Source organism: Aptenodytes patagonicus, chromosome 2 (assembly GCF_965638725.1).
Source record: "Aptenodytes patagonicus chromosome 2, bAptPat1.pri.cur, whole genome shotgun sequence".
In the NCBI taxonomy this organism is placed as follows: domain Eukaryota; kingdom Metazoa; phylum Chordata; class Aves; order Sphenisciformes; family Spheniscidae; genus Aptenodytes; species Aptenodytes patagonicus.
The window spans coordinates 119397764-119424695 of NC_134950.1; the positions used below are offsets into that span (position 1 = coordinate 119397764).

The window sequence follows — 26932 nt, forward strand, 5'->3', positions numbered from 1 at the left end:
CAAATTTGCTCTTTTCCTATGCACAAACACAGTGTCAGCATATTTTTTAGTCACAAAAATTACCAACATCAGAAGTGCTGTAACTGAGTTTACAGAAGGCTTATACAGCAATAATAAAATTGCAAGTCCTCTTCTGCTCCCGTATACCAATTATGGGGGGGAGGGGAAGAAAGGACAGAAATAAAAAATTTAGGACTCCTATTCTGGTATTTGCAAGACTGGAAGTTTAAGCAGAGAGGAGTCAACTGACAGCAGAAGCAGCAACAGATAATTCATCTCATGTCACTTGTGGTTGTCAAAGTAAGTCCCAGATGTTGTAATGAACAATAGATTGATGGTGGACCAGGGATCAAGTGACGCTAAGTGGGGGAATGCAATCAAACATCGGATCTGGGCTCACAGAGTTGGACCGTGATGCGCTGGCACAGGGTGGTGGACTGGTGCTCTGCAGACGGACACCACTGGGGTCAAGCAGAGAGAAGCCCTTCTGTTATCTCTAGTAAATATAATTGCATTACCATTACTTTAGTCAGACTACTGCTGATACTCTGCTGTATGTTTGAACATACAGCTGTCTCTTCGCCTCAGCTTTGTGTTCCAGATTCTCCAAATACGACAAATTTATTGCCCAATACAGACATTACTATCAAACTGAAACAAAAAATTATGGAAATGACTAAGTATCTACCCTTATGCTGAACGTGTAGGCATCCTCTCATGGGGGTATTACATGTACCTCTGCCCTGAAAATCTCCTCTGTGTTAGCAAACACTGCTTAGTACACGGCACAACCACTCCACGTTTTAGGTGCAGGAATACAAAAAGGGGACGGGTTAAGAGCTGAGGTCCGTTAGGTTATGGATTATTATTTTAACAATCTTATTACTCTTCAAGGACTTCAGCAATTTCTCCTGCCCATAGGGCACGTGCAACCCTCACCCCTGTCCCAACATGCAGAGTCCTGCCTACACCCCGGGAGTCAGGAGAAGACATCTTTCCTACTCCCTCTGTGAGCCCTTTACAACCCTCTGACCACACAGACGGGCCTCAATACAAGCAGAAAAAATACTTCACATGCACTCTAACACACTTCCAATGTGATTAGATAGGAGTAAAGAGGTATTAATGTAAGAATCCGATCACGTTGTCTCCTGAACCTTCTTTGCCGTTAAGGGAAATTAAGTCACTTCTTTGGCCCAGAAAGAGGTACTGCAATCTCCTGACCACTAGCTCCCTTGACTTGTGGGTGGAAACAGGGATGTTTAAGAAGGTTACTGGCCTGCTCACATCCTTGCAAAGATGCTGGCTGTGATCTCTTCCTCACTTAATATTCTTGGACTTCTTTTTAATTATTGTTAGTACCCTTTGGAATATAATGAAGTTATGGATGTCAGACCTTGCTGCAGAACCCCAGTAGAGCATTTGGTCAAAATCCAGCTTCCCCTCTGAGGCTCTGCAACTCCAGTGAAGCCACTTCCCTTTACCTGATAGCAAAGTCTGACCCTTTACTATGTTAAATATATGAAGAAAGATGCAAGTTCAGCCATTCCATTGAACATAAAAACCTGACAAGGTACAAAAATATACTACAATAGTGCAGAGAGGGTACAGACTATGAAAAGGTGAATTAATTTATTTATCTACAACATGCTCTTTAAGCAAGAGGAAAATGCTGTGAAAAAACAAAGAAGCCCAAGTCTGTTGTGCTAGATGGCTTCTGTTTCAGCACAAATGCAAGGGGAAGGAATTGGCACTCTACGTGGCAATCCATTTGAACAAGAAGTTGTTAATATCAGAAACCAGCTGCTCTGAAATTTCCACCTCCACAGCCCAAACTTTACAACTCTGACTCTGCATGACATGTAACATCTGAAACGCATCCTTCAGTGTTTACTGTGTGTTGATGTCTTCATATGTTTTTGCGCACTGGCCAGGAAAAGAATGGAGATGGGAGAATTGAGAGTCTGCGTAACCAATAGTCTTAATACATCAACCTTTCAGCAACGTTCACGAAACAGTATCATTCTAGCAAATCTTTCAGGTTTTTTGAGGGCACAAACTATCGTAGATCGCTATTCCCCCCAAACTATTTATTTTGTACACACACAGCAGTTTCAATCCCGAACTCAGCTCTGCCATACTTTTGACATGCTATTTATTTTTCAGTGAAATGAAAATAATACAGTGTTCTCAAAAGGCTTGGGAACTGACTGCAGCGCACGAAAAGCCATGCATTGATGGGCAGAGATGGATGTTTTGGAGCTACACAGGTGTCAGGAAATGCATGAGACAGGAAGTGGCACCATGCTTTCTGCAGCAATAATTTTCTTCATACTTGCCCTTTTGCTCATTAGCTTTCATACTACATAAAGTGTAATCCTTAAAAGCCTCTTTACTGTCCCCTGAGAACATACATACGTGGGTTATTTTCTAATGGCAGTACACATCAGATGAACCATGCTATTACTGCAAGCTCCAGGGCCTCTTTACTGCAATTATACCATCCTGCTCTATGTTATCTCTGCTACAAAGGAGGATTTTTTAAATCAGGGCAAACATGAGAGACATTGTTAAACAACCAGAGGAACAAATCGTGCACAGAATTTCAATGAATGCCTCAGAGGAAAAATGAGCCTTGGATTGCAGTCGGAATGGAAGAGGCTGTCGTACCATCAAGGTAATTCTCTGAACCTTCACAGCCTGCATCACCATGCTGACAGTCAGCTAACTTAAACATCCCAGGGGGAGAAAGACTGCATGAAAGACCCACAAATGTTTGTTTTAACTTCTTGATGAGGCTACGGAGCTCAAAAGATAAAACGCAGTGATTTTACACCTCTGCCAGTAACATCACCTACAGCTGTTAATTAAAGCATATTTGGTGCTCTACTGGCCTCAGCATACATCCTTCATGAATGGCACGTCCAGGTTTGGAGGGACCTTTTCATTGCTCATTTTGGATTTAAAGCATATATTAGGAAGATAGCTTTGTACTATGTGATATCAGCACTCTGGGTAGAGAGTAATCAGCACTTTGGCTGATGAGTGCGGCAGTCTGGCACGAGTCCCTGAACTGCAAATCTTATTGTACTCTTGCCACTTGAACAGAGTCCTTGCATCTAAGCCCATCCAATGGAAATGCATAAATTCACAGTGGTTTTGATGTGAAATGATTTGAGACCTCATCTGCTCCCTTCCCACTTTACTCAGTGTAGTGAAGTTGGCTGGGAGAAGCCGAGCCAACCTCGGCAACACGCTGCAGCAGCTCAGGCAAGCAAAGCCCAACAGAAATTCAAAAGGGAAACCTCAGCAGGGCTAACCGGGCTGGATGCAAGGCTGTTCAGCTCTGGCCACGCTCCTGCCTGCTCCACAACTACTGCAGTGCCTTTTTCAGCCTGGCACCTCTGCCCTACAGCCCTGGTATGGACCGGCTCAGCCTCTGCTGCAACTGCCACCGGGAGCACGGGGGAAAAGACTGAATTTGAGCTCCCAGGGAGAAGCCAAGGGGAGCAAGCACCACCTCTGGGTGCAGACACCAGGGAATACCCTGCTATGTACTGAAAATAGTGTAACAGCAGATTCTGCACCCAGTCCCTTGTGCTGCACTTGCCACAGGGGCCTACATTTGCAGAAGACTCCCCAAACCGGAAAGGGCAGAGAAGAGAGCTACAAAAATGATCTGAGGTCAGAAAGTGCACGTCTTCCTGGGAGACCTAATGAGCTCACTCTGCTCAATTTATTCAAGAGATGGAGAGGTATCTGCTGGTAGATAGTTCTTGAACAGAATAGAAAACAGTGTAATAAAATTACACGGCTGGAAGATAAACCTAAAACTTTTCAGATTAGAAATAAAATTCAAAGTTTCAACAGACCCTATAATTATCAAGGGGGCAATCTACCCAGAGAGGAATCACATTTGCTATCACCTGAAACCTCTAAAACAAGGATGGACAGCTTGCTAGAAGATATTCATCAGTTTAATAAGAAGTTCTGGGAATAAAGATATGATTCAAGTGTGCTCTGTGTCCAGTATTATTCAGAGCATTAAATTACAGCTTCCAGACTTGAAATACTTAAGAAAATTTTAGCCAGCTAGCTCTTAACTCTTTTCCTATCTTCCAAGAAAATGACTAATCTTTTGCATGTGAGACAGGATCCTCTTTCCCAGTCTGCTTCCTTTGATCACATACTGCCAATGCCACCCAATTCACTCCACAAGTAGAAAGTTCACCTGTGTACGGTGGATATTCTAAGGGCTATTTCTGGCCTATTTTAGTTTACTTTGCCCTGGCTGGAGTAGCGCTCAGTAGGTTTTGTAGGCTGAAGAATATGATAGGTATCTATTCCCACAATTTTACTAGGCTACGTTTTCCTTTACTTTTTAAAATAAGCTATGGGGTAAAGTATTAAAGTGGCTGGATGTAGCTTTTACTCTATCATCATAGAAACTTACAACGCCCATGATGTTACTAATCAAGAGAAGAAAAAATGTCATTGTAAAACTATAATTCAGTCATGCACACATCAGTAAGTTTGGTAAAGTTTTTGGCAACTCACTTATTTGCCAAAAGCTCTGAGTTGGTCCATCCCAAAGTACTTGCAAAACTGGAAGGAAGAAAAAAAATGAAGCAAGCAGTTCGGCAAGATCAAACACTTTGTCTCGACACAAAGAACCTTTTGATTCTCAAACAGACCCTAAATGTTATCTGTAAAATACGAGGAAAGGAAGCAAGGTTGGGGAATCTTGTGTTTAGGACAGTTGGCCAAGCTGTGGGAGGAGCATACTGAAATCCCTTCCCAGCACAACTAAGAGCAGGAATTTGAGGCAAGGAGTTTCTAGCAGCCAGAACAAAGCCCTCCCTGCTACAGGGGTCCGTCAGTCCCTCCTGCTGACGCTCCTTACCTCGCGTGAGATACTTAAGTACTAGATTGCAACCAGATGTTTCACCTCCTACATGAACATCGTAATTACCAGCTACAAAGTCTCCCCATATACTGCTCGCTCTAGAGAAGCACTGCTCCAAGGCATTGCACTCAGACTGGCTTCTCACATCCAGGTGTTAGATTTGGGTGGCTGCTGAGGAAATCAGGGGTTTTTTTCCATTATGCAGTTGGTCATCACCTGGCCAGTTTCATCGCAAATGATGGACTAAATGTCTCATGGAAAACATAAAATTAAGCTATAAATTTAAGCTGATTTTGATTTTAGCCTCACCCCAAAGTGTCTGCAGTTTGGAAGACTCCCACAGAAGAGGCACTAATTATCGTCTCCCTGCTGGTGTGTCATTTTCTGTGTGAGTCTGAAGATTTAAACTGCATCTTGTGCAGCTGGAATCCAAAACACTTTGTAAACAATTTTGTAGTTTCAGCTTGGATCTAAAATCCAAGGCATGCTGCAAACCAAATCTGCTGCAGTTGATCAATCCACTCCTACTGTGTCTGCTTTCTCTCTGCAATACACATAAAAATGTCTTGACCTAGGAAGGTATTCGGGCTTTGTGTTCCACTTGAAGACATCAATAGATAATTTATGGGTGTGAACTGGATACCATGTGAACTAGAAGGACAAATACGTAATAGCTTAATGCTAAAAATCCATCCCTTTCCCCTCAAAACATAAGACCATGCAATTATTTTATTTCATTTTCACACACATACAAAGGAAAAAACAAGAATACCTATTCCTGAAATAAAGGAGTCTTAAGAAGCAACAGATTAACTTGGAGGTATGAGGTGGCTTATAACACACGTGAAACAGCACATGTGCCAATAACCACAGCAGCACACAGACTCCTCTCCTCAGGGCACTCCACAGGCTCAGACCCTCAAAAACAAGAGAAGCCTTTTCACACAAGTGACTTACAGTTTGGCTTCTTTCATTTCGGGTAAAAGCACATCCCACTCCAGCAGTACAGCTTGCATGGGAAAGCATGGGGCATTACGCTAGTTTTGTTTTGCGAAACTAATGACATTGATTCTTTCAAGTTGTGCGAGATCAAAACAATTTTTAGCTAATGGCACTCCAGTTACATTCACTGATAACACAACACGGTAAATATATTCCTAAACTGATTACAATGACAGTGACTCGAATAATTCTTTGCAGAGCTGGGGTTATAAAACTGCAGGATTTTGAACTTAGAGTCTCAACGCATAATTGCTGCCAGAATCATAGCTCCCTGGTCCCTAAATTGGCCGTAGCTTTGCTGAGAACACATTCATGCTTCTTGAACCTGGTAACAGATCAACGGCCACATTTGTTGGCAGACCCACAGAGAAAAGAGCTATATTCAGCTGCATTAAGGAACTCAGCAAGATGTATATGCATCAGAGATATGAGCCAGTAAGATTTATTACTACAAAAGAAAGAAGAAAAATACTGGTTAGAAGACAGCTTGTCTGTCTTCCCCTCCCCCTTTCTCTCTCTGGCTTACAAAGCTACAAATCCCACAAAATCAATAGTGCAAAAACATCTTTGTCCAGCTTCAGAAGAAGAAGAAATCAAATTTGGAAATTTGCTGCAATTGTGCATTATTTCAGAGCAACCTATTTGTCGGATTTGGTAAAAACTGCTGATGAAAATACCCTGAATACACAAGAAATTTTTTTGTGGATAACAGTTCTGAAATCCCCCATGTGGCTAGTTCTGTCCAACTGCCAGAGCAGGATCTCTCTTATCTAGCTGAACTGCCCCTCCTTGTCCTCTACATTTATTCTTCCTCAAAAAGCTGTAGGAAATCCTGGTTTTACTTGTTTTGCAACCCCGGGGACTGGAAGAAACCCAAGGCACAGAGCATCCGAAGCATGGATGGTTTCATGTGCTACTTGAGACAACACGGCCAACTGGGGACACTCCTCGGCTGCTAACGAAATGGGAAAAATCAGGGGAATAACACAACTCCCCTAGCACTGCAAACCCTCCCCGCTCAAAAGATGTGCAGGATCAGGGCCTCACAAATCTATTTTTTTAACTCTGCTTGTCCCATATAAGCTAGAATAAGGTACATCTTTACAAAAGCTAAAAGAGAGAGTGCTTTGTGCGCAGACTTTTCCTCAAGAACAGTCACTGCATAAAACAAATGGCCTCATCTGGGTGGTAGAAAGCCTCCTGTTACGGTGGTTTAGATTACACCAATGAGAAATGATTAAAGTAACACCACGTATCACATGTAAGATTTAGAGCTTCTTACACGTCAGCACCAAAGAAACACCCATCACATTTTCTTCTACTCTTTACGATGCCAAGTTCCAACTGCTGGAGACAAGGAATAGCACTGTCTTTTAAAAAAACATTTATATGCATGCTTGCTGTCCTGTGGGGGAAAAATGTTTTTGCAGAGAGCACTGAACTGTTATTTAGAGCCTTCTACCTCATCATCCAAGCAACCACCTTTAGGGCAAACATGCAAAATCATGGATACAATGGATTTATGAATCACACCCACCCCTCAGTAACTTTTCCACACCTTAAAAGAGTTGTTTTACAACTCAGTGACCTCACTACCAAGTAAGAAGGCCCAGACAAATAAGCGGAATGATTAAATACTTTCATTATATACCTAATGAAATCACATACTGTAACATCTTCTGAGACTAAAATTTTAATTAAGGCAGGCTGACATTTTGGCTTCTTCCCCCCCCACCATGTTCCAGGGGAACAGCAGGTAAGGTCAAACAAAAAGCTTATGTGATAAAATTGCGTGAGAGCGCTCCTGGGAGACCTGGCATTATTAACAAGAACATGAAGGGCAGCACAGTTGAACAATTCAAAGATAAATGATTGCATTCAGTTTACTTTTCACTATCAACTGGAGAACCTGAGCGTGCTGTTATTTGACAAGAAATGTATATAAATAGGCATCAAAAAAAGAGCTTGAATAGATATAAATATAGAAGATTCAAGCTTAGGGAAACGTTTTTCTTCAGTTTAAAATCTGGATCTGTTCTTTTACCTGTCTACACAAAGCATTGCCAAATTATAGGGACAGCTTTAAGAACAACTTGCTACTGGTAAGTGGCTTGATGCTGAAAATAAACCTGTTCTTGCTGAGAACCTAAAACCATGTTATTACATGACACTTTAACAACTTATTTTATTCTCTTTTCAATACACTTTTATTTTATGTTTTGAAACCATTTAGCACTGTTCCTGTTCTTCAAAAATGATTACAAAAATTATTTGCTCTTCTCCTTGAAGATAAATCTGAAGATAAATGGAGGAGCACCTCTTACAGACACGGTATGTTACGCAAAGCTTCTGTAAGATTCAGAAAAGAAAATTCTATTTTTAAGACAAAATCCTTTTATCTCACTTCAGTAAAAATATAGAGGGAGCAGCCAGCTGCAAGCCAAAATAATTGCAACACAATAATGCAGGGCTCCATTACAGCAGCATAATTCTGGTAAAGCAGCTGATCCAGGATCTTGGCACTTACCCAGACCCTAGAGCCTGACTTAAATGCATTAACCCAGACAAAGCATGTGCAGCTGTTTTGGTAATCTGAGGCTTCTGCATTTTATAGGAGACCAGAAAGAAAAAAAAAAAGTCACCCAGCCAGCAAAGGACACAGGTGATAGAGAGGAGGAAAGTATTTCATGCTTTTGAACTACGTTAATCCATGGAGTCACGTGAACAGGCTTGACAGCTTTGGGGAGATGGACTTTGAAAGCGCTTCCCTTTGGCCAGCACGATGAGCAAGGGTTTACACTGGAGCAGTGCAGATGTCCAAAGCCAGCTGAGGTGCCTGCAAGGAGAGTACTGCAGGACCTGAAAAACATTATTCTGAGAGGGGTGAAGCCTTCTCATCCCCACAGAGCTAAGCTGCTGAAGGCACGTATTGCAAGCTGGTGCGCGGTTCTCGTAACATCAAGGAGGTCCTGACTGGCGCTAGGGAAAAACCAAGTATAAACCTTCTGCTCTCAGCCCCTGCCTGCCAATCCCGCTGACGTTAACGAGAGTAAACGCAGACCCATGGGCAGGCCAACAGATCATTCTGGAGAATTTGTCGGTTGTTCTTAAAAGAGCTTTGCTGCTTAAAGACCAAAACAGATGCAAATCTAGTCATAGCCCTTACTATGGCTATAGACTGTTATACTGCTGCAGTCTGCTGCAATTCCTCTTTATGGGATTTTTGAATAGCTAATATACAACTAAAACACCGATGTAAAAACTCATTCGTGTTGATAGCAAGATTCCTTTGGCATATAACATGCCGCAGGTCTTGCCTCACATTGAAAAGTGGCACCTAGAGAGATGCCCTTGCCAGCAAAACATTATAGAGGGTCTTCATTTAGAATGACTCCGTAACAGTATGTTCAGGATTCTGCTGAATTCAGAGACAAAGTGTCCATACATTCTTGCAAAGAAACTGTGTTTTCTTTAAAGCTAAGATTTACAGTTAACTGTGAAGAAATGAAGCATATGATTAACTATTTTATTACTATTATTTTCAGAAAAAAACCCAAAACAATAGCTTTGGCTGAAGACTGCAAGAACAAAGTGCTCTTTTTTCATCTCTCTACCCAGAAAACAGTACTTTGCAGAATTGCAAAATATAACCTTTGTTACAAATGTATTCATTTTCACATGGGAATATTTTTCATGCAAAATGGTGACTTCCTATAGTTCCGGGCAGGAATATCAGTACTGTAGCTGGTACAAACTTACACTTGGTATAAATTCAAATGCTTATTAAAAAAAATTGGCACTAACTTAACAATGCCAGCTATCGTGCAAACTTCAAGGAATAGCTGCAGTCCCTGCACTGAAGATGGCGCATTCCTGAATAGACATGACAGCTGGAGATGGAAAAATAAGCACCCAGGCGAAATAACTTGCCCAGAGAAAAACAGCAGAACTGTACAAAACTTTTCCGGAAAATACACCAAAATCTCTGTGTGCTGCCTCAGAGAGCACTAGTGCTTAGAGCCCCATCCTGACCAGGGAGTGCTCAGGCAGGCTGCCGCTCACCAGCACAGTCACGGAGATGATGGTCCATGTGCTCTCACTGCTTCTGCCACACTGTTTGCTTCCACGCAGCTTCAGGTACAGGCTCCTGCCCACATCCTATGTATCGGAGGAAGGCTGCAGCATACTGGTGATGCACGGTTCACCATACTGTGTTGCATTTTACTGAGGGCAGAATGGGGTAAATAACTGCTAGCACCATAAATTCTCACTAACAATCTCTGCTTTTTACCCTTGCAAGCTGGGCTTTGTTTTGCGGCTCAGCCTCAAGGAGAGTTTTCATAAACACGACACCAACTGTAAATACCATCTGCAACAAAGGAATGGCCGCTGCCTGATGGCACTCTTCCTCCCTACTGCTTCTGCGTACACCTATAGGTTAACGTATCAAATCACTGAGCAAAAGGACTTGTGCTTGTTTATTTATCTATAACATAAGGGCACAGCAAGTTATGGGCTACATCCCCCAGCTAGATGCAAACAGACGCAAGGATGATACTGAAGCCAACAGGACTTTGATGGAGCATATGTCTGCCCATATGGGTCCAACTGCAAAAATCTCATCTTTTCCAAGTGCACCCATGCAGAACGTAATCCAAAGACTATTAGGGTTAGCAATCAACTTTAACCAGCTTTATACCATATTAGGAGCACTTGCCTGCAACACAGTGATTACTCTGGCCCCTATACAGCAGAGCCCTTAAGCATTTGCTTAACTTTTAAGCATATGAGCCAGTTTCTTGATTTCAGAGCAATGATATACAGGCTTGAGTACACTTCTGGACTGAGGCCAGGGAACTCAGCCCCTTGAAGGAAGGGATCTCCAATAGGAGAGATACTGACACATTTATTCACATTTATTCTTAGCATCCTTTAAAAGGCTTCTGAGAAACCTGACCAGGCAGGTAGCAATCAACCTAAGGAAAAAGAGGCTCCATTCCAATAAAATTCAGTTCTGCAATATATGAAATCAAACAATTTCTCAACTCTCCTTTTGCACAGCCGCTGCTTAATCCACAAGCTGGAAAGTGGGGCAAGATGGGACTGAGCCTGCATTCATGCATGGCCCAATGCACGTATACGTACATATATGAAAGTGCCGTTAGACTAAGCGTTGGCTATGTACCAAGAGATACTGGTAAATAATAAACCAAATTGCAACCAGGGATGAGTCTAACCTACTTCACTTCTGTGGCACAGGCACAGAGTGCTCCCAGTCATGTTTATCCTGTAATTAAACCCTTCTAGTTTACTAGTAGACCCTAGCTTACTTCTCTTGTCTTTCTTAATTACAAAGAGCTGTTAAGGAGATTGGGTTAGGCCTTTTCTGCTATGAAAGCAATTGTTATCATTAAGACCCTCCATTCCCATTATCCCTTGAGGTACAAGGCAAAAGACATGTAAATCTACTCCATTCTGTACCACTGCAGAAATGCAAGCACCGATTGCAATTCTGCCATATGTATTGGTTTTGTACTTCAGATTACTGCACTAAAACTGGGCTATATCTGCCAGCTAAACTTTTTTCTTGGAAGGAGGTGAACAGCAAAATCTACAGAGAAAGTCACTGCAGTGCCTGGTTAGCTTCATCTGTGGCCAAATTATTCATCTTACAAAGGAGGGAATACATGAGTAAAAGCCAAAAATGTCTGAAAAAGTAAAACCATTCCCTTTTGACATTCCAAATAGAACACTACCAATTTCTGAGACTTCAAAAATTTTGTTCAATTTACATTTAAAAAATATTTTAAATGAAATGAAACAGTTTAATTGTCCATACACAATTCAAAGCTTTTGTTTCATCTTTTGGGTTGCCGGGGGGGGAGGGGGAATCATCTCATTTCAAAGGAATTTGTGATTTTTTTTGTTTTAATTAGCCAAGGAATCTGCACAATAACTCATTCATACAGTTTTATAAACTCTTTTGATAAATCAGGCAGCTGAATCTGCAAAGCATGTCTATCTCCATGTCGCAGGCAAACATATTTTCAACTCTTGCATTGGGTGGGCAGAATAATATGAACTACATTTTTGAAAAAAAGAAAAAAGGGGAACTTTCACCTTTGCCTTTTCTAAAAAGGGTTTAGTGGCACTTTTGAAAACAAGAGTATTAACACCTGGAGACACAAGTTCTTTGTGTATTCACAAAAGAAATGAATAGATATGACACTGTGAGCAGCAAGCGGAAGAGACTGCTTGGTTTCTACACTGATTGCCGAGTGTCTCTGCCCAGTTGGCCAACAGGCTGACAGCGGTGCTTGGGACACGGGCAGACGTCACTCTGCCAGTCCCTGCCTCGCTTGAGCTAGCAGCAGTTTTTCTGTGGACTCAAGCAAGCCTGGAATCAGGCCTGTGGTCAACAGATGTCAAAGTGTTCAGCCAGAGCATAGTTTTATTCAGCTACATGGAAATAAACCTCTCTTTGCCCTTGCCCATCCCCAGCTTTCACCGCAGAGCACGTTAGTCAGTTGGAAAACTCCCACTATAGCTGGTCCAGTGTTACCGCTGCACAAGGATATTTTGATTAACCCAACTAGTGCAACAGCCTGAGAAGGCTGATCTATCAAGCAAAAGTGTTTTATGTAGACTTGCACTGTGAAACCCGTAGGATCAGTCCTAATCCCCTTATTTCCCCTCAAGGTATCTGCAACTGTGCAACTGTAACTGATGCAAAATTTACTTTCATTAGCAAAAAGACAAAGCATGGCACAAATGTAAATGTAGGAAAGTCTCCTGAATATTTCTGCTTTGTCTGCTGTGGGTCTCTCCCAGGTGACATCTGCTCTCAGAAATCACTGGGGCAGAGCTGCCACGGAGCATTTACTGCCACACAGCACACTTTTAATAGTTTGCAACCCCAGCAAAACTGTGTTTACAATCTTCGTGGCCAAAGGTATTTGCAAAGTCTGAACTTGTGAGCAATGCTAGCTAAGCATTCAGAGCTATGGAAAACACACAATAAAGACCATAAACATATGGAGTCTTCAACTCAGCATAAATACTGAAGATCAACCTGGGTGTATGGTCAAGGTAGATTTGAAAGCCAGCAGCAGAACTTTTTCCTTGCATACATCGTAAATATTGATTGCTTTTTGCTTGCCTGGGACATAGTACACCCTGACTGCATTACTTCTCCTTTCTGCATATTAATTTTCTCATCTGTAAAATCAGGTTTTAAGGGGTGACTTCCTCGTGAGACATTTTGAATTCCAGCAGTGCTGAGAAGTGCTATATACTCAATTGATGAAGTCAATGGAAAAACAACTGATCTCCAATATAATATATAATATGAAGAGACCTTTGAGTGCTGAATGTGCTAAAAGTTACATACAGAGCTTTGTAAAATTTTCAGTTGGATGAAGAACCCTACTACGATCCAAAAAAGATGGTGTTGTTTTTTTTTTTGTCAGCACTTGCAAGGGTGGAATTCCAGGGCTGAATTCCCAGAGCCCAAAGTCTGCCTGTACTGGCAGGAAGGTAAGGAAGAGGGCATAGTAAGAGTCATTTGCCATAGCACAAGTCTTAACTACAGGTCTCGGCAAATCTCTGATTTGCCAGCAAACCAATACGAATAGGCATTTTGAAATTAACCTGGAAGGGTTTTCAAAGGCTTTGCAATGCTTCCTAAAAGGCTCAGCTGAGGTGGGGGAGATGTCTTCTGTGGGGAGACCAGGTTTCTTAGTGGTTTTTCACAGAAACACGAGTATCCTCCATCCCTAGCTCCTCTGATCCTATGAAATGATCTATGCATGTGGGCAGGGCTATATATGCATTCCTATACATGTGATCACTGAATTTAATGCAGCACCATCATCCAAGTCGACCTTAGGCCAAAATACTTGTTTCTTTCTTACGTGGTCTGGATGGGGTAACTGATTTCATATACTTCTTCTGGGGCTGCTCAAAGTCAAACCGCAAAGCAGCTGCCAGAAATGTGTCTCTATGTGAAATTTACAACATGCATTTCTGAAGTGGTAGCTGATGTGCCTAGCCAATCTGCCGAAAATGTCTGTGTAGCTGAAATTTTTGAAAAGAGAAAATCACAGGATCTGCAAACATCTGCAAAATGTTCTTTAGCAACTACTGCTCATTCCGAGTGCAAACCTTGAGAGTAAAACACTAACTTCTGTAATTGAAAAAGACCAAATGTAAGTCATACTTTTAGACTACTCCTCACGACAAGGAACTCAATCTACACCTATAAATTTTCCTTACAGTAGAGCCATTGTTCAATTTTAAACAATTAGCATAACTTCTTCAAACTAAAAAACAGATGAATACAATCTTCACATTTTAGCAAGTATCTCTGCTGCAAATAAATAATTTTCTAATTATAAAAACTGACTACTTTATAGACCTTATTCTCATATTCTGGAATGAGCTATTGCATCAATTAAAAGAAAAGCACTTTTTTCCCATCATAGGAGAAGCCATGGCAAATTGGTTCATAAATATTCACTGGTATTTTAGGCATGGCCATAGAAAGGAGACATTTTACTGGCTGTCCTGCAAACAGTGCCTTTAATGTCAGAGCATCCCTGAGAAAGGAGAGCCGAGGAGAGGCTCTTGTTGCAAGGAGCTTCCAAGTAACAGCAAGGTCCTGAAGCGTCCGCAGGTCACACTCATAAACAGATCTACCACTGTGGCAGGAGAAGAAAAATATGATGCATGTGCTTGTGTCGGCCTAGAGCTTACAGTGACGTTACCAAGAACCTGCCTGGTGGGGCGACTGAGCTGGAGAATGGGAGCAGTCGCACCCAACACACCTGGGACAGGGAGAGAGCAGGCAGACAGCATGAGCACAGTTGGTCCTTGCCCAGGAGTGTGGGTCTGGCTGCTGAGACACAACTTTCCCTCTCCCCAGCCCATGCCTGAGCCCGGGCTCCACATCGCAGCTCTGACAGTCCTACATGCCGCTCATGCTCCCGGCTGTTTTCTATGATTCAGGGGAAGGGCTCCCAGATGAAGGAATTAATTATGCCTTAGGCACAATTAACTACTTGTGACTTCCCTGTTATGCTGTCCTGCAGGTCCTCAGGTAGGCAGGCTTGTCTGCAACTGCTTTCCGGATTTGAGGTTTTTTATTTTAAATCCATACAATCATTTACTTCGGTGGATATTCTGCACAGATAGCAAATAAACTCTATGAGGCTGGGAGGCTCCTGCATCTCCCCGCTCTCCTACTCGCCGCAGAGACTCCACGGCCCTGGATGGCTGCGTAGCTGCTGCTCCTGCTGCACAGCTGAGCAGGAGAGGAAACGAGCTACAAAACAAAGCTACTGCAGCTGCATGAACTGCTTAAAAGAATGAAAATTAACAAATTGAAAACAAACCGCAAGTGTTCTTAGAGCTAATTAATAATAAAAAATAATAACTCCTATAAAACACATCCCATAAAAGTGCTGTCCCTCTTTACAGATCAAGGCAAAGTTTCAATTTAAAAAAAAATAAAGTAAAAAATCAGGACTGCTCAAATTCATTTGATAAAATTAGTTATGATGCATTAGAATTTACACAAATAAAAGTCCAGAATAGTATCAAGACTATAAAGCATGAAGATAACATACTGTTCTGGCAAGTGATAAAACTGCTCACAGTGACAGCAGTGATTTATTGAAGCAATTCAAATACACTTTGAAAGTATATTAGCTTCGCCTCTGCCCACAAAGGGCGCATTTTAGCAGGGTAGGCCACGCCAGTGATAAATTACATACCAGCAAGAAGTGAAGGCAATTGGCAACATCAGATGCCCGAAGGCCCTGAATTACTGTAATAATGTGGTTTTCGTGATACCACCTCACATGCAACAGCATCTGAGCACCTAGAGAAATACATCAAAGCTGTATTTTCGTTGGCTTTTTGGAAGATAACGGTACGATGGTGAGAGTGGCTGGGACTTCCCAGCTAAAGTTGACATACAAAGCGTTTACAAATTGGCTCTGGAACAAAGTTTGGCACAGAAGGTCACATTTTAAACGCTACCTTTTAGATGGAACCTGAAAAATAACTGCCTCTTGCTTCCAGGTTGTAGGCACTGAAGCAAGCCACAGGCTGCAGACTTACAGGCTGTAAACCTACCGTAGACCTTGCCTTGCACCTGCCTGCTGCACAGCTTCCGCAGGACTGGTAAAGTGACCCAAGCGCTGCCATGGTTTAGCTGTGCTAATATCCAGAATGGGATGGGGACTTGGCCATATGGCGGTCACCACAGCCATGCTGACACCTGTATCATCACTTTTGTGAAGGAAGCAAGTTACTGAGCACGCTTGTTCGCTGGTCACACCAGTTCAAACCTGCAGTAAGATCCAGGCTCTTCCCATGGCTCAGAGTAGCACTGGTATAGGAGCATAGGTAAAGCATGATGCCAAAGTCTCCTGCAGCAAGGTTTTACTACTGTAAAAACATTGAAAAACTGTTTTAAGACACTTTGGGCTAAATTCTACCCTCTGACATACTAGCACAGACCAAGATTTACTTCACAGTCAACCTGGACTTCAGAGGGTGTCCTTTGAAGAGAAGGTGTCCCTGGACAGAGCCATGGAGGGCCACGCAGCAGACTCTTCTCCTCCTATTACCAGGGAAAGTTTAACAAATTGTATCTGCCTCCAATTATTACAGTCCTCCCGTTCTGACACACTAGGAAGCACATCTTTGTGTCTTAACAGCTCCTAAATTAAGAGCAACAAGAGAAATTCATGACTTGGTCAAAGCAGTTACATCTTGCTGTGGATCAAAAGAAGTTTATCAGCAATTATACTGTAATCGGCTCATACTCAAAAGATAAAGCACATTTAACAAAGAGTTTGTTTCTGGTAGGCATTTTTAACTTCTATTTAATCCAAAACACTCCCTTGGGAAGTGAGAATGAATATCTATCTATTTCTACGATACCCATTACCGTGTAACCTGAGGACCTCAAACATATTGCATACTTATAGAATGAGTTCGTGTAACTTTTTAGAGGAAGTTGGCCATTTCTTGAGTTTATGCCAGTAAATGCCTGAGAGAATCGTGTTTCTGTATGTACAGTCTCCGTATGAAAGATGCCCCAGTGACACTGCAACTGAAATGGTATAAAACACCTATATACAGATTGATACTTTAAAAGTAAGCTAGCCTAACACTTTCCCTACAGATGAAGACTTGGAGAAGACGCAAAAGTGGCAAAACTTAGTTATCTTCCTAACTTCTCTAAAGCATATGGGAAAGAAGAGCTAGCACCTTTTTGAACCTGCCCCTTTATCTATTTTTGTAGCTCTAAGCTAATGATTAGAAGAAAGAACATTTTTTTCCTTGAATTGAAATTCCCGGTAGTACAGGTATTACAGCACAGTGCAGGCTATCGCTTCCATTTATTTACGGCTCTGCAGCACCGTTCTTCTTTAGAAACATTTGCAGGAATTGAATTGATTGTATGTTAAGTGTTATTCTTAATAGTTTTTTCATTGCTAGCTAATGGAAATATGGATTCAACATTATTTTAAGCTCAATGCAGTGTAAAAGAATTAGTTTAGTACACTGTAATAATTATTTTTTTTTCAGCACTTAATAGAAGTACAAGGCAGAAATAGATTTCTTCAAGCAAGGGAGAAGAATGGGATAATTTTTGTTTCTTCAGTAACAACAACTTGAACATCAAAGCTGTGACAAGGAAGTCACTCCTCCCCTTTCTTTTTCTTGTCTATACCCTTCAGATTTACATTTGCTACTTAAATAAAGGAGCGCATTTGCAGCATCCCTCAAATTCTACCTTACCAAAAGACCAGAAATATTCTGCTAAACTTTACCCCTGAGCAGGGGAGGGATTCTCCCCTCTCTACTGCAAATTGGGCAGGAGGCAGAAGTAATCGCCATAGCCCCTGACTTGGTTTCAATGACAGAAGAAATAAGAATACCCATCCCTACCCCATCACCTGCCTGCGCTTGTCGTCCTGAAGCGATGAAATAACCCTCACAGCATTCTAGTAATCGGAGCAGTAAAAGTGACCAGAAAATGTTTATTTCTATTCCTCCCACACCCTCTAACCCAGAAAACATTCACTTTATCCCGTTCCCTGGAAAATTTCACTCTTAAATAGGTTCCAAATCTCTCTCCTTCCCAAACACCCATTTCTACGTTGCAGTCTTTGAAATGTCTTTTGGGACATTTCCCCTGGAAGGCTAACTTCTCTGTGTGGGCAGAAATGTTACTTTGTCTGAAAAGCCCAATTTACTGGAAAACTATTGCTCCGTCTCCCTCTCCTCCAACAGCTTCCCATTGCACAGGCTCTCTGGCCACAGCAGCCAGCCTAGCTGCTGCAGCGGCAGTTCATTTTTCTTCCAAAAGGAAAACAAGGATGGTCTCCTGAGCCTCCAAGATCTCATTACAGAACAAACCCCAGCATCTCGTAACACAGTGAGTGTGATGAACTTACGATTTCATGACTCTTTTTGCAAGAAAAAGACTAAACAGAGAGCATCATCAAAAGGAAAGGAGATAAAGTGGTTTCTGCTCTTGCCATCTGCTCCTTGCTGTCTCCCTTTCCCCATTTTCTCCATACTGCTCAGAACCTTGCTGGGGCACATAGTCCCCCCCACCCCCCTTCCTTTTTACTACGTTTTCAGTAATACCTAGCCATGGCTCTACTCGATGGCTGTAGCAACTATGGCAACACAAACAAGAAGTTAACACGAAAACTGGAAATGCTCCATATATGTCAGCTTCCTTAGGTCTCTGAGGAAAATAGTAGCAGGATTCCCAGGCCTAAGACAGTGGTTCTGGAAAGCTGCCTTAAAAGGTAAATACTGTATAAAAGCTGAGAGTATTTTACCACCTGCTTTTACAGCCCAGTAACTGTAAAGCATCTTTTTGCAGCGCTGCCCTTCAAATGAAAGGAAAATTCCCCCCTATCTTACGTTCAATTTTTCAGTTTCTGTTATGTCAAGATAACAATCTTTTGTAACAAGAAGACAAAAGCTGCTCCATCTTTTTGGGATCAATATTATTGCTCAAGCAAGGACAACTAATATCTCTCTGTTAAGGCTCTATTTTCATGTACTGCCAAAATACAAATACTAACTCAATAGATAATAATCTGCTTTTCAGACCAGAGGCTGAAGTGGCCAGGATGGAAAATCTACATATCCTTTAGTCATGCAGCACCATTCTCTCCCAAGCCCTGCACACAAATAAGAAATCTGATGGTGCAGGATGGTCTGTGCGGATGCACCTGTCCCAAACGTCAGCTCACGCCAGCAGAAGGTTAAGGTCTGAAGTAAAAAGAAATCCCATACCCCCCCAAGGCTCCTTTCATGCCAACCCCACTCTTCCACAGTGTGATCACAGCAGTTTCGCTACCGAAGGACCCTTCAGCAGGGAGCTGCAGTTATTCCTAAAGCTAGGGATGCATGACCTGTAAGAAAAAGCTTGAGAAATAAATCCGGAGCAAACCACACAGACATCTGTACAGAGACAAGCAGGCCCCCAAAATGAAAATCAAGCACTGAAAACTGTGAGAAATTTGTCATTGCTTGGCTACAGCTGCATTGCCTTAAGGAGTCACACATTCCAGATTTTTAAAGCTGGAACACAGGTCAATGCATTTGTGTCCGATATGGCCTCAGAGAGCACCAGGGTGGCATGGTTAATATTCAGAAATCAGGAAAAGGTAATGCAAAAGTAGCCCCTACAACTTTAATTTCAGCAACTTAGGCATGTATGAATGAGATGCAGTATTTAATTACATAATAATCATATATACTGCAACAGAATTTGCCCTATAAATTGCTGAAGTGCCTCCCAGCAGAATTTCTAATCTTCATATTTCCAGTGTTATGAACCACAGGAGGACTTCAAAGTGGTTTTGAGCTTGACAGCTTGTAAAAGACTTCACCTCAGCCCTTACACAGGTGTAGACGTTTATGAGCTGTGGGAAAAATCCTGTGAGAAGTACGCTGAGTAGGCAAAGTGAATTTCAAAAGATCAGGCCTTGATAAAATCTGCATCTGCTTTTGCTGGGACACCTCAAAAGGGCATTCTTCTTGTCAAATGTCAACTTCCTGCCCTGTGGAGAGTTGGTGCTTGAAGCCACAAGTTTTCTTTCCTCCTTGTTTAATCATACGAGGAAGAATGTGCCTGCCTATGCACGTTCTCCTCATACTCAGAAGTCACACATGCAGGGCTTTTAATTGTATAAAGGATGTTCATTTTTGGAAAGAAACAGATTGACACAAAGCATACTGAAAAATAAACAAGCAAAAAAGCTCCACACAAACTTATCTGGTCTTGAGGTAATCCAAAAGCATGGGTGTTGAAGATGTTACGAAATCAACTGCTGGTCAACTGGGATCAGAACAGAATCCGCTGTCCCTTAGGAAGCAGTAGTGCTCAGTTCTGCTCATGCTTTTGCCTCAGATAAGGAAAAAAATAATCCTTATAACAGGAAAGCATTTTAAACACGTAAGCAAGTCCTACTGAGCAAGATGGTGCTCATATCCCTGAAATGATTACCTGAACAGGAATGGATGTAAGTATGCACTTCAGTGGCCCACAGCTCCACCGCAGGGGGAAAAAAAAGACAAGTCAAAGGAGACAGCTGGTTTTCACATGAAAGCAGCCAAACTGGGGGAACTATGTCAATAAGCCTCACCTATTTCACCTTTCCTTCTATCATACAGTGACTGCTCTTAACCTCACAAAATTGTTTCCAAGAAAAAAAATAAATCTTAAGTACTTTTTAAACAAGATTGAGTTGCTGGTACTAGGAAGTCCCCAACGTTCATGCCACAAGGGGCAGCTCTTGAGGCCAACATAATTCTTCCCAAGGACGCCAGTAGCCCACAGGCTGTGTTTCTAGTATGATATATAGAAGTGAGTTGTAGAAATTGCAGGCGTTTAGAGAAACAAGGTTTTAAAAAGGACAGACTCAGTATCTTCCTCTTAGTTCTGTCCTTCTTTAGACACTAAATAAGGCTTGGATAGCCACTTTTGAGCAAAGGTAAAAATTCATCTGATATACTGAATCCTGAAAGAGTACTTTTAGTACCTTCACGGTGCAGCAAGACTAAGGCAATTTCTTAAGCATTCATGGGCATTCTTGGAAAACAAATATAAAATTATCCCTAGTTTCAAAGCCACTGGAAAGACATGACACATGACCTTGACCTAAGGAATTGAACAACCATTTGGAACATTACGGCTTCTACTCATTTACAGCACAACCCAACTATGAAATTATACACACGACCCCATCTAACTGTTGGACTTCTGGGTTTCACTCCAACAAGCTAGTTTTTAAGATTTTTGAAGAGAAGTCAACTCTTGCAAATTAAGCAGGTGGTTTTTTGAGGGTTGATTCCTATAATGGACACCCAAACACTCCCCTCTTTTCCACATCCAGGAAGCCCTGCCTTCCTTGCAAATATACTTCTCTAACCAGTAAGCTCTATAGACCTTGCACTAAACAATGGGAGTCCTTTGATTTGCAGGTATTAAAAAATAAATTTCATTCCCATATTGCTGAAGAAGATAAGTAATATATTCTTGAATCTACTAAAGCAGAGTCTGAAATCAACCACCTGCACAGCAGATCTACCAACATCCACTCCTGTTCCACCACCAGTGTAGAGTGCACAGCAAAGGCCTACCTCTCAGCATGACAGGTCTGTCACCACTACAATACATACAAAAATCAAGCTAGATCACACTTCTGATGATCAAAACGTACTGAAATTTTCAAATTACTACAATGTATTATAAAAACTGGGTTATCACTTGTTTCACCTCCAGATTAAACATCTCCAGACCTAAAGGTTTTGAAAACACTGTAACAATGCTGCTCTAAAATAGATATTCAACAGAAGTTTTTGACATTCACTTTTGTGCTTAGTGAGCTCAGCGTGATTAGAGCTATTACAGTAACTACCGATGTACCTGCACACCACAACGTAAGGAAAAGAAGATGAGAACGTCTGAGACCACTTAAAGAGGTACCAGAGAAACGTTTCGGTTTACCAGCCCATTTTTTGTGCCATCGTTTTTTTCTTGACCGACCTCAGCTGCCTTCTTGGTACGCAGTAGCCACTGCAAGTGTACTAAAACTTTAACAAACCTACGAGAAATGAGAAATTCAGGATTTCTTTTCAAAGGCAATGTTGCGATCACTCAGCAAAGCGCCCTGCTGGGATTGCTTCACGGCAATACAACCACTTTGCTCACCGGAGACTCAGGCTGTTTTCCCCCTCCCGTTTTCTCAGGTTCTACTTGATGGATGTGCTGAGTCTGTTCCTTTACAGGAGGAAACTCAGGAAAAGAGTTCTTGCTGATTAATTATAGCCTACTCGGAAACAGCATTTTACTAGTCAATTAGAAACAACTCTCTAAGGCAAACTGTATTTCCACATGCCCACACCTGTTTCTCCAATAAATCGTATCATTCTGTATTTACACAATGGGCCATATTATAGCACAAATTAGCTGCCTGATGCATTTCAAACACCACTGTAAACTCATATAACATATTAATCAGAACCGAGTAGAACGAGCAGACAGAAATTGAACTAACTGTGCCCTCCTCCAGGCTTCAAATCTGTCAGAAAACTGGTTTGTTTGAGGACTAAAAAGACTCAGTCCTACCACACACTGCTCACCTGACTACAACTCCTAATAAATATGAATAGCTTTGCACTTCCACTTTCTTCCTTGTAATGTAACAAGTAAATACATTGGGGGGGGGGGGGAGGAGGGGAGAGAAAAAAAAGTACGGGCTCCACTTCCTTTTATTAACTTCTGTCAAATTGAAGCACACCATGTCATTTTGCTTTTGTAGCCATTTGGTTAGTCTCAAGTTTGCGTAGAAGAAACGAGGAACGTGTGTGCAATTACACATTACATTCATTTTTTACATTTTATAAAACTAAGAAACCTCCTCAGTTTAGTTTGTAAACACTCCATAGCTCACTATCGACACATGGACAAAACGGATAAAAGCAGATGAGTCTTTATCACTGTGAAGTTTCCACCATGGAAGTATAAATATGGTTCACTGCAGACATATGGTATCTCCCTGAAATTAGTAGGACCAGTGTGCAGACTCAACAGGACTTTGGACAATGCCCTACAAACCCACTGCTATTGCTAGCTATGCTTCCTAGTAACACGTTTCTTGCTCCTTATATTGCAAGGCCATATTTCTGGGAGACAGAGATGAGCGATTCAAAGAAAAGCAGAGTAATATTTGTATTATTTTACTGAGGAAAGTTTTCTTCCTTAATGTGACCCTGACATAACAAACTCATGGCTTCCCATTTTTACAGAGCTAGCCAGGGGCTTGAATGGCTCCTGCCTATTGCTCCGGTGGGCCAGTATGTTGAAGCACACTTCTGGAGTAGAAAAATACAGCTCTTTCACTTCCTCCTGCATATTTTTTTTCCACACCCTTTGCCTCTCCTCATCAGAGCATCCTGCACACAGCTCCATGATACGAACTGATGACCCATATCACGTATGCTTCATTGATCCTTTCACTGACCAGCTTCCACCGAGTTGGCGGAAAAGCCCCAAGGTGAAGCAAGGTTAGTGATGCTGCTGTGGGATCTACAAGGCATACATGGGAGCTGTAAGAAACAGCAGCGTGGCACTGAGGGGAAAGGCGTCCCCTGAAGCTGCATGGGCAGGAGAGAGAGGCTTAGGGTAAAGCAGCTCTGACTTGTATCTTCAGTCTCCTCAGCAGCTCACCACAATGGAGCAGAAACTTTGTATGATGCAGTACCACTGAAAAGTTCATGGAAGGCAGCACTGATGATATGGTGCCCTGAGTGAAGAGCAGGAAATTACTCGAAAGATGTTAATACACCCATGCACCTTGGACATCACCTTCTCCCTCCATAAAACAAGTCCTATCATCAGAGGCTCTATGTGATGTGAGTTATAGCTGAGAGAGTGCACGAGCATTTGCCTATGCCAGCACTGCAATACAAGTAATTTGGTGATAGCTTGGGTATAAAAGGTGCTTTGTAAAACCTGGCTCCACTCTTTTACACACAAATCACAGGCAAATTCATACTTTTCTGGAACAAAGAACATCGGGAAACCTAATTCGGATTTCTAATTCCTGCATTATATGATAATTCTATTTCACCAAATTACTTTTGCCTTGCAATGTAGCTGCATTTATAATTATTTATTGCCCAGCTCAAGGTTAAGTGAGGGAACAGCCTCACTGAGATCCTGTTTAAGCCCTTGTTTTTCACAATGTGCTACAAAAGATTAATTGCTTTCTATTTCTCCAATAGAGACAGAATTAAATTGCCGTTTGATACAAACTATTAATGCAGCAATCATTTTGAAGTAACACATTGCTTCTTATAATTTATTTCCTCTCTTCTGCTTATCCTGTGAAGTGGTACTTGGCAACCTTAAAAATTTAATTTGTGGAGGTTCCTTTGTAGGACCTGTAAAAATCCAGTCTTTTGCACTCATGCAGACTCAGTACCTGATGAAAGGTAGCTCTCAACAAAGAGCAAACTGGAAATGCAGCAGTGTTAAGCAGATGCTACTGAAGATGTTCTGTTTTACCAGCATGCTACTTGGAAGCCCCGAGGACAATGCTGAAGCATATAATAAATTGTTTTGGTAACACAAGCTGACAAAAAGAGCAAGGATACATACATAGCACCTAAATATTTGCTTGCTCAGAAATGGCTGCATTGTGGGTTTTTTTTTTTCCTTCTTTTTTTCTTCAAGTAATGCCACAGGGCTAAGGTTTTTTAGAGAGAAATGATTAGCAACATGCAAGAGACTGCTCTTATTCACAGGCAAAACTTCCCGTATGGTTGTGGGTTTTCATTGTGTAAGCAAATATAAAGAACACCAAGACTGAAGATGATGAGAAATTCAAACACTTGCAAAAACATGAATTATTCCAAACAGTAATATTTAGGTGAGCACACATGAGGATCCTACGTGTATGATCCCAAAAGCTACTTACCATTTTCAGCATTCAGGAGGAACTTTGGGTGCCCAACATTTTACAGGTAACAAATGAATGAACAGCTGCTGCAGTAAAAGCTTTTTCTTTCTTTTTCTTATTTACCTAAGCTGTCTAAGGAACTTAGAGACAGACAATAGCCCTGAACTGGATGGCCACTAGGTGCCTACAGTAATATTCCTTTAGCCCTGGATGCAAGCTCTTTGCTGCATCTCAGGGGTGAAAAAGAAAACCTCTTCACATTTATATACACAGTTCTTAGCACAGAGGGCTCTCAAGGCCAGCTGTAGCTCCTGGCATGACTATGGTGCAATAATCATTATCGCACAGATTGCCCTGTCTTCCTTTCCTTGTTCTTAAGCGCTTGTACGATGGTAGTCAAAAGACTGTATTTGTTGCCAAGACATTAGGATCCTGAGCATTGCTCTGAGAATAAAAATAAAATTAAATACATAAAAATACAGAAGAAAAATCTGTGGTAAAGTACTTCTCATCTCATCTCCTTACAGATATACTGGGGAAAAAAGCTTATCTAACTTCCCATTATTCAGGTGTGGTTGGCTTAGGGATTCAAACTTCTACATCATGGAAATCTCTAGGTGAATTTCAGTTCAACATATTGAGTAGTGTGCTTCTTTGTCCCTCCATCCTGAAAATAACATTCCTGATGAGGATATAGTCACATCTTGCCACCAGCACATAAACAGAAGCAGAAACAGAAGCTGTGAATAGTATTAACCAACCTCTATTTGCCAGTTCTGGAGTGAATTAACATAAAATGACTCGCATTTACAGCTAGGTCTTTAGACTGGCAGCAAAGGCTGAGTAAAGAATCACCTCTTTCCCTTCTCAATCTACATCCTATCAGCCATGAGGGAACCCTCATCAGAGTCTGCAGCAAGAAAACCTGCATTTATCCTTATTGTTTATAATGATAAATGTCAGCGATACCCACTGGAAGTGAAACCTCAGCAGGGACTATGTATCACTAGTAATAACAGAAATAATCAAGCTGTTGTTAGAACCAGACACTCAAACAGCAAATTCAATTTTTTTAATTTTCTGTCCGATACCAATGACAGCTACCAGCCATCACGCATTACAATTAGCTCATGCTGCAGGAATGCTATCTGCTCTGGTGCATAATGAGCGAGCTGCAACAGAAAGCAGGACCCAGGAAAAAGGTGAAGAACTATTTGGAGAAGTATCATGCATCCTTGCCTGTTGCTAAGGAAACCAGCTCCTTTCTTCGGGAAGACTCAAGGGCTGCCTCCTTCACACACCCACACTATCAGCCTTATTTCACTTGCAAACAAACAAAAGAGAAATTAAGACAATTGCTCACTTGCTATATATATGCATACATTCTATGTATCCAACATTGGTGAGTCAAAATGAAAATGTCCTTGCAATTGCAGAGGGATGCTGTTCTTGTGGATGGTTTAGGCAAACAATAACTGACTGTAACAAAGGTTGAACAAAATTCAGGTAAAGGCACTAGGACCTTTTCACATACCAGGGCTGGTCAGCAGAACACTGCTTCAGTTACTGGGACATGGTTCTTGAGTTCCTCTGCCCTAACATTAGACACATGCTGTGGGCCTTTCTTCCAGGCAGCTCATACTCACACGCATTTCTTCTGCTGTGTCCCAGTCTAAGTAAGTGTCCTGTTCTACTAAGTTTTACAACTGCAAAGTGTGCTTCGATTCTTAAATCCTCAATTAATAGTAACTGTAAGGCAAAAGCCCCCCACCCCCCAGTGCAGATCTCTGGTGTACATTCGGAGTATTGCTTCAATTATTAGCTTAGACCCAAAAGCCCTCCCACACTTCTCCATCTCGTTGCATGCTTTCACCTGCAGAAAAGTTACAGAAAACTGAGCCCCAAAGCCTATAGATCTACTGCGAGCACCATGCCTGAAGCAGAGCAGGAGGTGGCCTCTGCCTCTCCAGAGAGGCCTTCTAGCATTCCTGTCGATGGTGGGGTTCCACTAGTTCTA

At 41.8% G+C, this 26932-nt stretch overlaps 1 protein-coding gene across 21 annotated transcripts in view; it reads right to left on the reverse strand.

The window, feature by feature from the left end:
• Positions 1-26932, reverse strand: part of ARPP21 (cAMP regulated phosphoprotein 21) — a 201952-nt gene that overhangs the window by 3671 nt on the left and 171349 nt on the right. The window contains exon 21 of one of the 21 annotated variants that reach the window (XM_076330911.1): positions 4499-4605. The exons of the other annotated variants lie outside the window; for them this stretch is intronic. Within the exon in view, the coding sequence (XP_076187026.1) occupies positions 4514-4605 (92 nt within the window). The 3' untranslated portion in view covers positions 4499-4513. Of the gene's footprint in view, positions 1-4498; positions 4606-26932 lie in introns of those variants that run through there. 21 annotated transcript variants of the gene reach the window in all.